The following is a 14,908-nucleotide window of genomic DNA, read 5'->3' as shown; positions in this document are numbered from 1 at the left end:
GGGACCACAGACTTCGCACAGACTTCGCCACAGACTTCTAATGTGCTCCCTTTGCTAAACTTGCTATGTGTGCATTTGCTATACTAAAACAACAAGTAGTGAAAATAATAATTGTAAAGTGAATATGTTTTTGTTTTGTTTTTAATCAAATTCTCTTATTCTGTCAGCTTTTATTTTCTGTGACAAAAATTACTGAAGGGTAAACAAAGCCCCAAACTGAAAACTAAAAACAAGGAACTCAGAACTGGGAGACAAGGAAACAGGAACTAGAAGCCAACTAGGAAACAAGTAGCATGGAGGAAACACACAGCAACATAGGACGACATGACAACGAGCACAGGAAGACAAAGAGCTTAAATACACAGAGGGTTAATGAGGAATGCAGAAACACAGAACACAGCTGGGAGAGATCAAACATTATGACAAGGGAGGAAGGATGTGAAACTGTCAAAGTCAAACAGGAAACATAAGACACACATGAAGACATGGACTAACCGAACAAGGGGAGCAGATGGAGCAAGAGAAATGACTGGCAGACAAATGAATAACCAGGGAGAACTTCACGTCTAGCCTGTCTTGTCTTGTTGAGGCACACAAAGGGAAACAGACTAAATGAAACAAGAAACTCAGAACTAGAAATACAACTGTCTAAACTAGAAAAAACAAGGAAACTGAACCATAAATAATATTAAAGTATAAATTAAACCAGAAAAACACAAGCACTAGATCACAGACCTTTGACATGACATTTGGCATGCTTTACAAATATTTGATTTTTAGGTTTAAGGGGGTTTTAACAGATGTTTTTAAACAAAAACTTGTTAAAAATGGAACCTGTGAGATTTATAGGGCCAGTAAAGGGGTCTAGCAATATTGCACAAATAAAATATAATTTTCTCATTGTATGCTTTTATGCTCTGCTAAATTTAGAGCTGATGCAAGCTACAGATGACGTTACATTTTAATCCAGATTACTTTGATATACAAAGGAGTTCATGGTTGATGAAATGACTGCAAGGTGCCCTGGTCCTGTGCAAAACGTGCCCAAACATCACCCTTCTACCACCATGCTTGACAGCTGGTATGAGGTGTTTGTGCTGATATGCTGTGTTTTGTTTTTGCTAAATATAACGCTGTGCATCTTACCCAAACATCTCCATTTTAGTTTTGTCTAGCTAAAGGACACTTTATCCTGATAACCCTTCCAAACAAGCCATACATGTTCAGCCTTTTTCTTTCAATTTCTCTGAGTTTTGTAGGGTCTTCTGGAAAGACACATCTACCTGAATGCTCCAGACAGGGAAACCGTGGAAAAATGAGTGTGTGTTTAGATTTGTATAGGATTCTATGTAGTCCTCTTAACATCCTCGCAGTCGTCTGTCTGCAAGAGGCAAAAAGAAAATCAAATACAAATGCTCACAGTGCACAATAACAGTAGGACACTCTTTGCGATGTGTTTGAGATTGTTTTTTGGTTTATCTTTGTATTCTTTTATGAATTACCTAGTGTGCTCTTTTTTATCAGCTATGTGAACATCGGGGATATGCAGCGCATGCACAAGAATCGTTATGGATCAGTAAGTGTGTCAGGGGGCCGGGTCTGTGACCCAGCATTTTGAATTATTTTGTATTTTTTGATTACTTATGAGATAATGTTAAGGTCTGGGGTTATTATTAGTTTGTCTTAGTTGAAGTTTAGTCTAGTTTACGTTATCGTCTATGTCTCATTGTTTATGAGTCTTTTTCTGTGCGTCATGTTTTATCACCTTGTCTATGTAGGTTCCCCTTGTGTCTCTCCCCTTTCTGTTCCTTTTCCTCTCTCGCTCCCTCTCTCTGTCTCTTGTGTCAAGCTTGCTTGTCCCAGTTCATGTTGCTTCATGTGTCCTGTTTTATTTTGAAAGTGTTGTTTCCCTGTTCAGTGTGTTCACTTTTGCTTCCCCTGTGACATCATGTTCATTGTGTCAGCTGTACCCCCCCCCCCACACACACACACACACACACACACACCACCACCACTTCCCTCATTATCCTCCTGTGTATTTAAGTCCTACGTCTCCCTCTGTTCAGTGTTGGGTCATCTGTTTGTATTGCTTCATGTCACGTCAGGTTCGTGTTCATGTTTTTTTTTTACTCAAGTCTTGTTTTTTTTCATGGTTCTGCTCAGATTCATGTTCTTAGATTAGATAGAACTTTATTAATCCCTCGGGTGGGTTCCTCTGGGAAATTCGATTTCCAAAAAAGCACAGCACCGACAGAAGTTACAGAGTTACAGAATATTATATATATATATATACACACACACACACATATATATATATATTCTCGTTTTCATGTCATATTTTTCACAGTTAGTCTTAGATATTCCCAGTTTAATTTCTAGTTTAGTTTTGCCCCAGTTCGCCTTGCCTTTGTTTTTTCTTTTTCTTTTTCCTTATCAGCCAAATAAACGTCTCGCTTTTTGTTATGCCCTAGTTTTCTCTCTACCGTGTCTGCTTTTGATTTTGCTCCGCAAACACACTGGCCATCCCGGCCGTGACAATATGTCAAAGCAAATGGCAGTTGTGGTTTATGATACTTGACTAACCTGTTACAGGAAAATTAAACTTCATTAGCATGCCAATACTATTACATTCTGTGCTACAAAAGCTTAGTTCTTTCATATACTTAAGGCTTTTATTCATACAAACATATATGAGTAGAGACTGAGGTCCTTTTTTTAATGCAATGGCTAAAACCATGTCTGTAGTTGTTTTGCTTATGATGCTGTCATGCGAAATAAAGGGTTATTAGATTTTCTGGTTGATGTAAAAGCATGAAAAAACACAAGCTGAAGATAATGAGTGGCATTCTGAATTTTTTTGTGTGTTAAACTGTACTTGTTTGGTCTTATAGTTAAGCTACTTCATGATTGTTCACAGTCTTTCACAGTTTTAATGCCCAAAAGGAGACTATTTATTTTTGCTGAGATTGCAGAGTTCTCACGGCAGCTGTGTGACTCTACCGCTACAGCTGACTCAGAATGTCATTATACTGCTGATCACAAGATGCTCAGTGAGTTAGTTCTTGGCAGGAAGAAACCTCTTGCACAATCAGGCTCCAGAGCAGGCAGCAAATGAGTGGGTGGAGGGGCAAAAGAAAACATTACACTTTTGGGGACTGTAAAGCATCAAATGGCCAAACACATGCATTTTAAATAGGCACTTTCTACTTATGTTTAGGACAAATTCTTGTTAAAACGGTTCCAGATCCCTTATTTATCACAAAAATGCTGTGTACTGTAAACATCCAGCTATCCTTTATTAATGTGCCACCCAATGTGTGGGAGGCACAGTATCTTGCTGACCAGCAACATGCATGTGCGAAGTTAACTCTACTTGGACAAACTGCCCAAAATGCGTTGACAGAACTCCAGATGCGTTAAATGCGTTAAAAATTTTAATCGCATTCACCGTGATGGCGGATTCATTTGCGTTAAAGCGCTAATTTTGATAGCACTAATATATTTATGTAATTTTAATTATGCTATTGGTAATCAAAAGACTAAGGATATAGTCGAAAATACAAGATATGAACGGGAAAACAATAATTATATCAGTATTTCTTTTTAGTTAACACACAACAAGAAATGAATAGTTGTTTTGAAAATGTAAGTATTTAATCAACTTAATAAAAGAAGTGATAAAGAAGTCTTGAAGTTTATTTTTCCTCATTCAGTGCGAAAACTAAAGTCTGTTTTGGGCTTCAACAAGTGCACTGATTTATCTGGACAAATTAACACTTCAGAATCCACGTAGCACTCTTTAATAAACTTTCCATCAGAAGATGGTTCAATTCCTCTTTTAAGATTTTGTGGGATATGACATAACTTGCCAGCTGCAAACCTGGATGTGTGTAGTTTTGTAAAAAAAAATTCTTGTTGGTTTTGCAGTTTAGCTAGCAAAGCATCCGACTCCTTGAGCGGCTATTCAAAAGACAAGTTCTTGTATTTTTCTGCACGTCTGGTCACTGAGTGATTTAAATTATATCAGAATCAGAATCAGAAAGACTTTATTTATCCCCAAGGGGCAATTAAGATACAACAGAGCAGCATGACGTTGAAGATAAGGACAGGGTATAAACAGGCAATAAGAGTGAGATAATAAATACACAGAATATACAGTATATACACAGTTTTAAATTTAAGTTGAGTGAAAGGTTAATAAATAACTGTAAGTGAGTAAAGTGTTGGCAGTATAAAAAGAGTGTTTACGTTTATGGGTGTGTGAGATGGTCTTATTGGCTGGAGTTAAAAAGGCTTTCGGGAAAAGGTGGCTTTCCTTCTCTCAGTCCTGCAGGAAATACAGCGGAGCCGGAGGCCAGAGGGGAGCCATTGAAATGTGAGAGGGGTCTTTGATGTTTTTGGCTGCCTTTCTAAGGGCCTGTAGACTGAAAACCTGTGCCAGAGTTCTGACAGGCAGGCCAATGATTTTAGAGCACACTGATGCAGTCTGCTGCAGTCTTTAACATCATGGAAAAGCATGAGTGATAAAGCTTAGATTTAGCCGGCAGCACCTGGAAGCAGACAGATGTGAGACCATAATTCTTCCTTATTGAACTTACACATAAAGTAACCCCAAATTGCTCTCCGATGCATCCATCGGAGTATGAATGTGTGTGACCGTGGGCGACCGTGGCTCAGGGGGTTGGGAAGCGTATCTGTAACCGGAAGGTCGCCGGTTCGATCCCGGGGCTCTCTGTCCTGGTCGTTGTGTCCTTGGGCAAGACACTTTACCCTACTTGCCTACTGGTGTTGGCCAGAGGGGCCGATGGTGCGATATGGCAACCTCGCTTCTGTCAGTCTGCCCCAGGGCAGCTGTGGCTACAACCGTAGCTGCCTCCACCAGTGTGTGAATGTGAGAGTGAATGAATAGTGGCATTGTAAAGCGCTTTGGGTGCCTTGAAAAGCGCTATATAAATCCAATCCATTATTATTATTATGAATGTCAGTTAGAAAGCACCTAGGAAAACGTGATTGTGCGAATGGGTGTGAATGGGTGAATGCTCAAGGACACCTCTAGGGAAGGATCTGGCTGTTTCTGGTGGTCCTCTGCTTGGGCTACCAGAGAATTACTCCCTAATAGAGTGGGCTGAATAAGACTTTAATCAAAGCCCATGATTTCTAAGTTAATTCGTGAGGATGAACACAATTCATCCTCTAGACCAGTGGTTCTTAACCTTGTTGGAGGTACCGAACCCCACCAGTTTCATATGCGCATTCACCGAACCCCTCTTTAGTGAAATTTTTTTTTTTTTTTCAAATTCAAGACATAGATATGTTTTTTTACTGGTGCACAAAATGAGCCGTACAAGAACATCACCTTGTTCAAAGAACAAAACCAACACAATGCATGAACTTACAACAAATTACATACCTGCAAATCAGTGTGACTTCTGCTGTTGCCTTTGAGAGACCAGTTCAGATATGCGTGGCTTCACCTTGGCAAGTGCCAGTCTCATGTCATTTTCACAGAAAAGTCTGTTCCTTTTCTTCGTTTTTATGTCCAGCATCGTCGAAAAGGATTGCTCGCAAAGATATGTTGTAACAAATGGTATAAAAAAATCCAGGGCTTTCTTAGCAATAATTGGATACTTGTCCATTTGTCGACACCAAAACGTTGAGAGTGTTGTTGTTCTGAAGAGTTGCTGTTGAACCTGGCTCTGCTGAATTTCAATGATTTCGTCAAGGTATTCATCATTGACATCTGCTGTCTCAACAGCAAACGTGAACGGCTGTCTCACCCATGCTGGATATGACTCTCTTGTAGGGAAATATCTGTCGAGAGACTTTGCAAGCTCATCTAAGTGCGTTGCAATTGTTTGCTTCAGTTCCGTGGATACAGAAACATCTCCGATTCCAGACACATCTTCGACCTTACTTACACAGTTGTCCAGAAGGGGGAAGTTTGCAAAGTTGTTGTTCTCTGTTCGTCGTTTCCATAACGTTAGCTTTTTTTGAAAAGCCTTCAGGTGTTCTTCCGCTTCTATGATATTGACTCCACCACCCTGCATCTGCTGATTGAGATGATTGAGAGCTGCGAATATATCAGCCATGTACGCTAAAATGAGAATGAACTCAGGATTTTTGAAGCAATCTGCATGACAGTGTTGGTGCTCTTGCAAAAACAGGGCTAATTCCACACGCATGGCAAAAACACGATTCAGCACCTGTCCCCGGGATAACCACCGAACATTAGAATGGTACAGAAGTACCTCGAATTCAGAGCCCATTTCTTTACACAGCTCACTGAAGATGCGGTGCCTCAGAGCACTATTTCGCACATAGTTCACACATTCCACCACGGTTTTTAATACTTCTGCCATTTTTGGAGGCAAGGTTTTTGTTGCCAATGCATGCCTGTGCAAAATACAATGAGTCACAATGATGTGTGGTGCATCGGCTTTTACTAGCGCACCAAAACCAGAGTTTCTTCCCAGCATGACGGGAGCTCCGTCTGTACAAACTGCAGAAACCATGTCCCATGAAAGATTGTTGTCTCCGAAGAAGTCATCCACAAGCTTCTTCACATCGGCTGCCTTAGTTGTTGTTGTAAGAGGCTTACAAAATAAAAAAATCTTCTTTTATCATGTCATCTTTCACATAGCGCACAAAAACAGTAAGCTGGCTTAGATTAGCAACGTCTGTGCTCTCATCGAGCTGAAGGCTGAATTTTGCCGGGCTTGAAATCAGATCGGCGACTACTTGAGCCAAGATGTCTTTACTCATGTCTTCTATTCTGTCGCTGACGGTGTCATTTGAAAGAGGAATTTGTGATAATTTACCTTCGGCCGCTGTTCCGAGTATCAGATTTGCCATCTTTAACGCGGCTGGTTTCACGAGTGTTTCACCAATGGTGTGTGGCTTGCCCTGCTTTGCGATCAGGTAAGCAACTTCGTACGATGCTGTGAGGATCGGTTTGTTAACGGGTACAAATCCAAGAGCAGGCAGAGTGGGCCTTTCATCGAATCTGGCTCTCTTCACCTTGAATTCAGCAAGTGTTGTGTTCTTGTATTCCCCGTCTCCATGCAGCTTCAAGAAGTGTTCCTTTAGTTTTGCCGGTGCGAGACTAGAGTTGCTCAACTTGGCGTTGCAAATCATGCAGATAGGACGCTCACTCCCATCACGTTCTGTGATACATGTAAATCCATATTGTACATATTCGTCCAACCACTTTCTTTTTTTGCCCGACATAGTTAGTATGGATTAAAATGTTAAAAAAAAAATCACGCGAAGTACTACCACGACATTCACATGTTGACTACTGCGCGCGCTACATTCCCCGCAGCCCTGATTGGCCAAGCAGTGTAGCATGATCGTCTGCAGCCAGTGATGGCCAGAAGGGGGCGTGTCATCACAAATTTACACGATAATTCGGGCGCGGCTGGACCTCTGCGACCTCCGCAGTGGAGGCTCTGCCGAACCCCTGAGACCGACTCACCGAACCCCTAGGGTTCGATCGAACCCAGGTTAAGAACCACTGCTCTAGACCATCTGTTGTTTGCAGTGTGGGAGGTGCCCCAGGCCTCCACTGGATTTTTTCCCCCCTTTGAGTTGTTGTTTGGCAGGAAGCCGCAGGGGGTGTTAGACTTAATAAAAAAATTTAAAAAAAACTAGGAGGAAGGTCCAAGCCCATAAGTAAAAATGAAATTCAAAAGACTTGAGAGCAAAGCTACAAATATTGGGGAGGTTATGATGGGAGAATTTGCTCCAGGCCCAGGAACGTCAGCAGTACCTGTAAAGCAGTGCTTGGCTATCCGGTGGGTGTTGGCTCCCTTCACTATTACCTCCTCTGCCGATTTTGAACCTGCTGTTTAGATCACACCCTGCTACAATGAATCCATCGTATGAAGAATGCCAGTGCAGGCTGAGACATTCTGAAAAGGTGTAGCACAAAACAGATGTGAAAGACTTCTGTTTGTCAAGTGCAATGGTAAAATAATTATTATGTGTGAATGTGTGCGTGAATGGGTGGATGACTGGATATGTAAAGCGCTTTGGGGTCCTTAGGGACTAGTAAAGCGCTATATAAATACAGGCCATTTACCATACAGGCCATTTACCATTATCCAAACTGGAAGAGCTTAACAAACTGGCACTCCAAAATTCGTTCTTTGCTTGGCAGTTCTTTATGCATATTTTAAGGTTTCAGTTTTGTTTTCAGTTGAGAATGTTTCATTACCACAATTGTTAAAAAGCAATAATATAAAAGTAATTGGAATCATTACAGTGTAGCTCAGTTTTTCAGTGTTGTCAGGGTCCTTATATTTCAACTGTATTTGTTTGCAGTGCCCATCCTGAGTGCAGATGCCTGGGCCAACATGATTGTTACTATCTCCTAAAACAGGGGTCGCCAACCTTTAACACCCAAAGAGCCATTTGGACCCGGTTTCCACGAAAAAAGCCCAAAAAACCCCACTGGGAGTAGCAAACACTTTTTGACATCTAAAATGAAGGTAACACTATATATTGTTTTGTTTTTTTACCTTTACACTTTGTATAAACAACTATAGTGTGTTGCTTATGAAATCCATGAAGTGCTACAGAGAAAATTGAATTTTATTTAAGAAATAAACACATTTTGAACATTTTGTACTTTTAATAAATAATAACAAAAAAGAAAAACAATTAAAAAGCTATACTTAAATGATTCATGTAGCAAACAAAAGCTGTTGTGAGCCATCATCCTTATATCGCCTTTGGGCTTTTGCAGTATGTAGGGGAGCAATGACCTGAATTTTAAAAATGAACTGGAAAAAGGCACTATGCCACTAAACAATGAAGAATAAATATTTGCAGAATATCGGCATAAATATATATTCTACCTGGTTAATGTTACGTCTGCTCCTGAACCTCTGCACACAGCATCTGCAAATCAGGGCTGTACGAAGTCACTTTCATCTTTCCGCAGGACTGTAAGCCGTCATCTGAGAGGCGTGAGCGATGTTTGTTTTTAACATAGTTCATGGTGGAGAATAGCTGCTCGCATACATACTTGGATCAGAGGATCGACATGACTCCAAATGCATATTTCTTCCTGTTTATGTGTCGGGGATGGCATTCCATGTTTCAAATACGAGTTTGTCCGGTCTTGGGTTCTCAATATCCCTCCAATTGTGATTCTGAACAACAGTGGCCTTCTGATGTAAAGTGTGACACTTATTTTAAGCTACAAAAAATAATAAAATATAATTTTATTTTAATATTTCTAGATCACAGTAATCTCCCAATTTAAAACTACAATTTTCATAAAAGAACAAACACAAATCAATACACTTTAATTAAATACTTGTAATATACTTTCCCAAGCCACCCGGAGCCTTAGTATAAGGTTGAAAGAGCCGCACGCAGGTTGCCAACGCCTGCTCAAAAAGGTCCAGGGGATGAGGGGAAAGTAACAAAAGATGTCCAGGTTGAAAAAGTAGATAGGGAGGCAAAATGGTTTAATTAAAGGGTTTTATTAATGTTTCTATTACTAACTAAACTAAGAGAGACAGACAAACCACTGCCACCTTTTAGAGAAGGAAAACAACAAACCCAGGCATTAGTCAATAAACTGAAAAGTAAGTCAAAAAAGGGTTAGTCACTAAAACACTCCTCTCCATAGAGCACAGAGCTCCACACACACACACACACACACACACACACACACACACACACACACACACACACACACACACACACACAAAGCTCTCTGGCACTAGCAGAGATGACAATAAAGTTTACTTTGAGTTTAACCTTTCTCTGGCCTTAAGTACCCTTAAAATGAGAGTTGTTATGATCACAGCAATAAGCAACAAGAAAGACATAAAGAAGCAAAGTAGCACGTCAAAGCACTGCGTCTAGCTATACTGCAATTTGGTTAAAAAAATACTGAAGGTCAGTGTGCGGCACACTGAAATATGCATTCTTCTTCTGATTCACAGTTGTCAATGATCCTGTCATCTGCCAGTAGACAGCACTCATTGTGCAACTTAAAGCAGGGATAGGCAACCTTTCTGATGATGAGTGCCATTTAACATTTCCTCAGAGGTCAGTGTGCCATATGATTGCATTAGCAATAAATTTAATAACGCTCTATACTAACAGTTACACACTATATAGAACCACTTTATAGAATTATATTTGTTTGCAGATGTTAGCAGCTATCAGTGAATGGTTATTAGCTATTTTGAAACACAAAAAAGACACTCTGGTCTCCCACTCAGAGACACAGGTCTCCGAGTGTCCAGCATTCAGACGGCTACCTGAGGACTCTCTTCATGTGAGAGAAAATCTCCTCATACAGATATGTAGAGCCAAATACTGTCAATAAGGCCTCTGCAATGTTCTGAAGACAGTTAAACTTGTCAGGTAGTGATGTCCAGCAGGTGAAAATGCAAGCTCACGCACAGCTGTGGATTCCAGCTGCTTCGATGTTGCATTAACTGGCATTAACTCAGCCAGTTAATACGAGACAAATCTAACTGCTCATTAAAGATTTCTGGTTTGATCAGAAAATAAAACATTGGTCCATACACCTGAAAGTCCCAAAAACGCATTGTGCATTCTATCTCGAGCCTACGGATGTATCCGTGTATTTCCATGGTGCTGATGCTGCGCTGAGCACCAGGTATTACAGCCATAAAGCCTTTGAATGAAAATGCTGTTGTGACAGTGATGTACGGTGTCTTGTTGGTATATGTATGATTTCTATACATTTTACGTCAGATAAAAACTTTGGTTGTAAGCTTCAGATAATTATTTAATAACAGCCAGACATTTTAAATGAGAATAAGAAAGAGAAGTATTTCTTTGTGCCCCCCTTTCCCTGTTAATGTCCTTCATGGCCCCTTGGCAACACTTTGCTAGACCTGCCCCTGCACAGTTCCCAGCTGTCAGCTGGTAACTGGTGTTAACTGGATCCTGGTGTTATTTGTCTCTCAGAAACAGTTCATAACTTCCCTTCAACTCATTCATGTCACCTAGGGTTGCCAACTCCCTGAAAAATAAATAAGGGACACCTCGTGGCCAGGGCCGGGCAACCCACTTCACCCTTCCCAGTGTGGTGAATTTTGTAGCTCTTTTTTTTGTGTGAAATTATTTTTTAACCATTTGACTTGAATTTGATTTAAGCAGATGCATATTCTTTGTGATATGACCATATGGGAAACAAATGATCATTTAGCCATTTATTTTTAGCTCACAAATAACAACATTAACACAGTAAAGCCTGTCATGCTTAACTTTTGAGAATATAAGTACCGTATTTCCCGGACTACAAAGCGCACCTGAATATTAGCCGCACAAGCTAAAATCAGGGGAAAATCCTGTTTTGTACATACATTAGCCGCACCTGACTAAAGGCCGCAGGTGTTTCAATGTTGACTTATCATATGTAAGAGAATATGCACAAAGGGAATTGTCAGGAAAGAGATGGCTGTTTGGAGACATCACTTTTATTAATATTTTGAAAAACAAGTTATGGGTACATATTTGCACATGTAGTACATAACAGTAGCCTACAGCACACCAGAAAAATAGATTCGGACTACCTTTTAGGCTCAGGTGCAGTGACGCAGCTTTGACAAAAAGAAAAGTCAGTCATTCACCACCATCTTTCTCTTCTTCCTGCGCACTAAAACCACCAAAGTCCTCTCCTCCAGTGTCGGATACAAACAGGCTCAGGATGGCTTCGTCATCCACTCTCCGCTTCTCTCCTTCGTTGTCACTTTCAAAACCAAAGAAATCCTCATTGTCAGTGTCAGAGTCGAACACCCTCTGAAGGGCCGTGGCGGTGTCCTCCTCTCCATCATGCAGCAGTCCAGCCCTTCAAAATCCGTTGGTGATCATGGATGTTTTCACACTTTTCCACGCTGTCAGAATCCACCGGTGGAGTTGGACATAACTTTCTTTTCGCAAGTTTATCGCCGCTCATCATCCACGACTCCCGCTGAACGCGTAGCACTACTTTGAAGTTTGTTTTTCGCGCTACTTCGTACGGCACTACGTTGCCTGGCGGACGGACATGTGACTAACATACCACTCTTGAACCCCGATCCTTCCGCCAGGCAACGTAGTGCCGTACAACAGCGGAACAAACAAAACAAATCGTCTTACGATATCACAAAAATCATGGACAATCCATAGAAAAGCCGCACCTGACTAAAAGCCGCAGGGTTCAAAGCTTGTGCAAAAAGTAGCGGCTTATAGCCCGACAATTACGGTAAATCTTTCTTTAAAAGAACTCTGTCCTGCCTAACTTAAAATTATATAAATTAATAGAAAACAATAGAACGAAAAATATTCTTGTAACAGTGCACATATAGTGCATTTAGTACAATTGGCTTCAGTTGAAGTATTATTTCAGCTTTTCTAATGCTAATCAGCTGCTCCTGTTTGTAAACCCACTTGTTCCCATGATTACGCATCTTAACTCATCATCATTATTCATCTATGTACTGTATTACTTTTATGTATTAGTCATCTATTTGTTGTAATCATCTATCCTTGCAGTTGTTTATTACACAAAATAAATTATATTATCACACTTCTGGCCACATAGCGCTGATATCCACTGCACATGCCCATATTAACCTTAACCAGAGGGTTTAAAAAAACAAACCAGTGTTTACATACCATATCTGCTTCTGCCGTGGCCTGGTGGACAAAAAATTGGTTAAGGGTTCCCCGAGCTTTCACGCCCCTCATGTTCTTCATGTGCCCACCATTAGAAGCATGCTTATGGAAAAAGTGCGCCGGCACACAGTGCAGTGCGCTTTATAGGTGTTATCGTGCATTTTCCCAGCCAGGTGTTTTCCTTTTCCCATTCCTCCCTGTACTTTTGCAGCCCTTTTTTTCTTTCTCTGAGCGAACTAACATTGCTGCTCTAATGCTGGGCTTACACTGTGCGATTTTTGGCCCGATTTGTGACCGATTTGGTGATCGGCCCGATTTTGGCCTTCATCGTGCATCGTGTAGTATACGTGGGGTAACGAGAAACGATTAACACCTCACGACCAGCTCCCGATCATCAATCGCTCGTGAGGGTGTCAACACAGCCGCTCACACTGCCCACGCGCAAACATGTAAACGTCGGTGAAAAAGACAGAGCAGCACGGCTGTGCAGCGTGTGATCCGGACACAAGCGATGGAGGCACAACTTGTAGAACTTTGGAAAGCTCATCCGAGCCTTTTCGATGTGGCATCACAAAATTATCACGATCACAACAACCGTGAAAATAGTTGGATCTACACTGCTGCTCAATCACAGCTGCCTGATCAATGTGCTTTCAACACCATCAGGCCGACCCTCCTGGGTGATAAGTTAGCAGCAATGCAGGTGGATGCTTCTCTGGTGTCCTGGATTGTTGATTACCTGACAGGAAGACCACAATATGTACGTCTCCCACAGTGTGTGTCTGACAAGGTGATTAGCAACACAGGGGCACCACAGGGGACTGTCCTCTCCCCCTTCCTCTTCACCCTCTACACCACAGACTTCAGCCACTGCACAGAGACCTGCCATCTTCAGAAGTTTTCTGATGACTCTGCGGTGGTTGGATGCATCAGCAGGGATGATGAGACAGAGTACCGGGCTGTGGTCGACTCCTTTGTCACGTGGTGTGAGCAGAATCATCTGCAGCTCAACGTGGCAAAGACTAAGGAACTGATCGTGGACTTCAGGAAGACCAGGAAACACTTGACCCCTGTTTCAATCCAGGGGGTCAGTGTTGACATTGTGGAGGACTATAAATACCTTGGAGTACACATTGACAATAAACTGGACTGGGCTAAAAACACCACAGCACTTTACAGGAAGGGCCAGAGTCGTCTCTATTTTTTGAGGCGACTGAGGTCCTTCAACATCTGCCAGAAAATGCTGAGGATTTTCTATGAGTCTGTTGTGGCCAGTGCGATCCTCTATGCTGTTGCATGCTGGGGGAGCAGGCTGAGGGTCGCAGATGCCAACAGACTTAATAAACTGATCCGTAAGGCCAGCAATGTTGTGGGGATGGAGCTGGACTCCCTCAAGGTGGTGTTGTGGAGGCGGATGTTGTCCAAGATAAAGACAATGTTGGATAACACCTCCCACCCACTCCATGACATGTTGGTCAGTCACAGGAGCTCGTTCAGTGAGAGACTCAGATTACCAAAAAGCACCACTGAACGACACAGGAAATCATTCCTGCCTGTGGCCATCTCCCTGTACAACGCATCCACTTAACACACTGTTTGCTGCTACAGCTACACATGTTTCTTTTCCAAATATTTATTTATAAGTGACTTATGTATGTATGTATATATATGTATATATTGTACTATTCTTAGTTAGCGTATTGTCTGTCTTGTCTTAATGTTGGTTTAAAATGGAGCACTGTAACAAAAAATAATTTCCCCCAGGGATCAATAAAGTATTCTGATTCTGATTCTGATTTTTCATTAGCAATTTAGCAAAGTTGATGGTGGTGGTGTGTCTGTGTGAGTGAAAGACAGAGAGAGCGAGCGACAGATTTTCTGTTATAACCTTCATTTTATGGAAGCACAGTGTGAGCACTCAGGTCGCATCAGAGCATCGGGCGGTATAGTGTGAGACCCTGCATCGTGACCTTCCAACTTCTAACCCCTGCGAGTCAATCGTGCAGTTTGAGCAGGAGCTGAATAACGTGACTGAAAAAATCGCACAGTGTCTGCCCAGCTTTAGGTGTACTGTCATCCGAGACTTGCACCGCAGTGTCAGCGTTTGTTTCCCTGTTGGCCATGCTTCTTGTTGTGATCATCTGTTGTCTTCCGGTATTTTCTCCGCAAGCGACCTTTCCTCGACCAATGAGATGAGCGGTAATCTGAATTGTCATACTCGAATTGTCATAAGTGTGCTGTCAGCTCATTGGTCACA

At 41.6% G+C, this 14,908-nt stretch overlaps 1 protein-coding gene across 1 annotated transcript; it reads right to left on the bottom strand.

The window, feature by feature from the left end:
• Window positions 1-5,417: 5,417 nt before the first annotated feature.
• On the bottom strand, window positions 5,418-7,227 carry LOC147314595 (protein FAM200C-like). The gene is made up of 2 exons (XM_086260397.1): window positions 6,819-7,227; window positions 5,418-6,094 (listed from the first exon to the last, which is right to left on the bottom strand). Exons 1-2 carry the CDS (start codon window positions 7,225-7,227, stop codon window positions 5,418-5,420), a joined length of 1,086 nt encoding a protein of 361 aa, XP_086116523.1.
• Between the last annotated feature and the right edge of the window lie 7,681 nt (window positions 7,228-14,908).

The sequence above is a fragment of the Aulonocara sp. 'chitande type north' Nkhata Bay genome, linkage group LG14, assembly GCF_057382095.1.
Source record: "Aulonocara sp. 'chitande type north' Nkhata Bay isolate Kocher_YH1m ecotype deep benthic linkage group LG14, A_spYH_male_GT1.1, whole genome shotgun sequence".
Lineage (NCBI taxonomy): Eukaryota > Metazoa > Chordata > Actinopteri > Cichliformes > Cichlidae > Aulonocara > Aulonocara sp. 'chitande type north' Nkhata Bay.
This window is presented reverse-complemented; position numbering and strand designations above follow the sequence as displayed.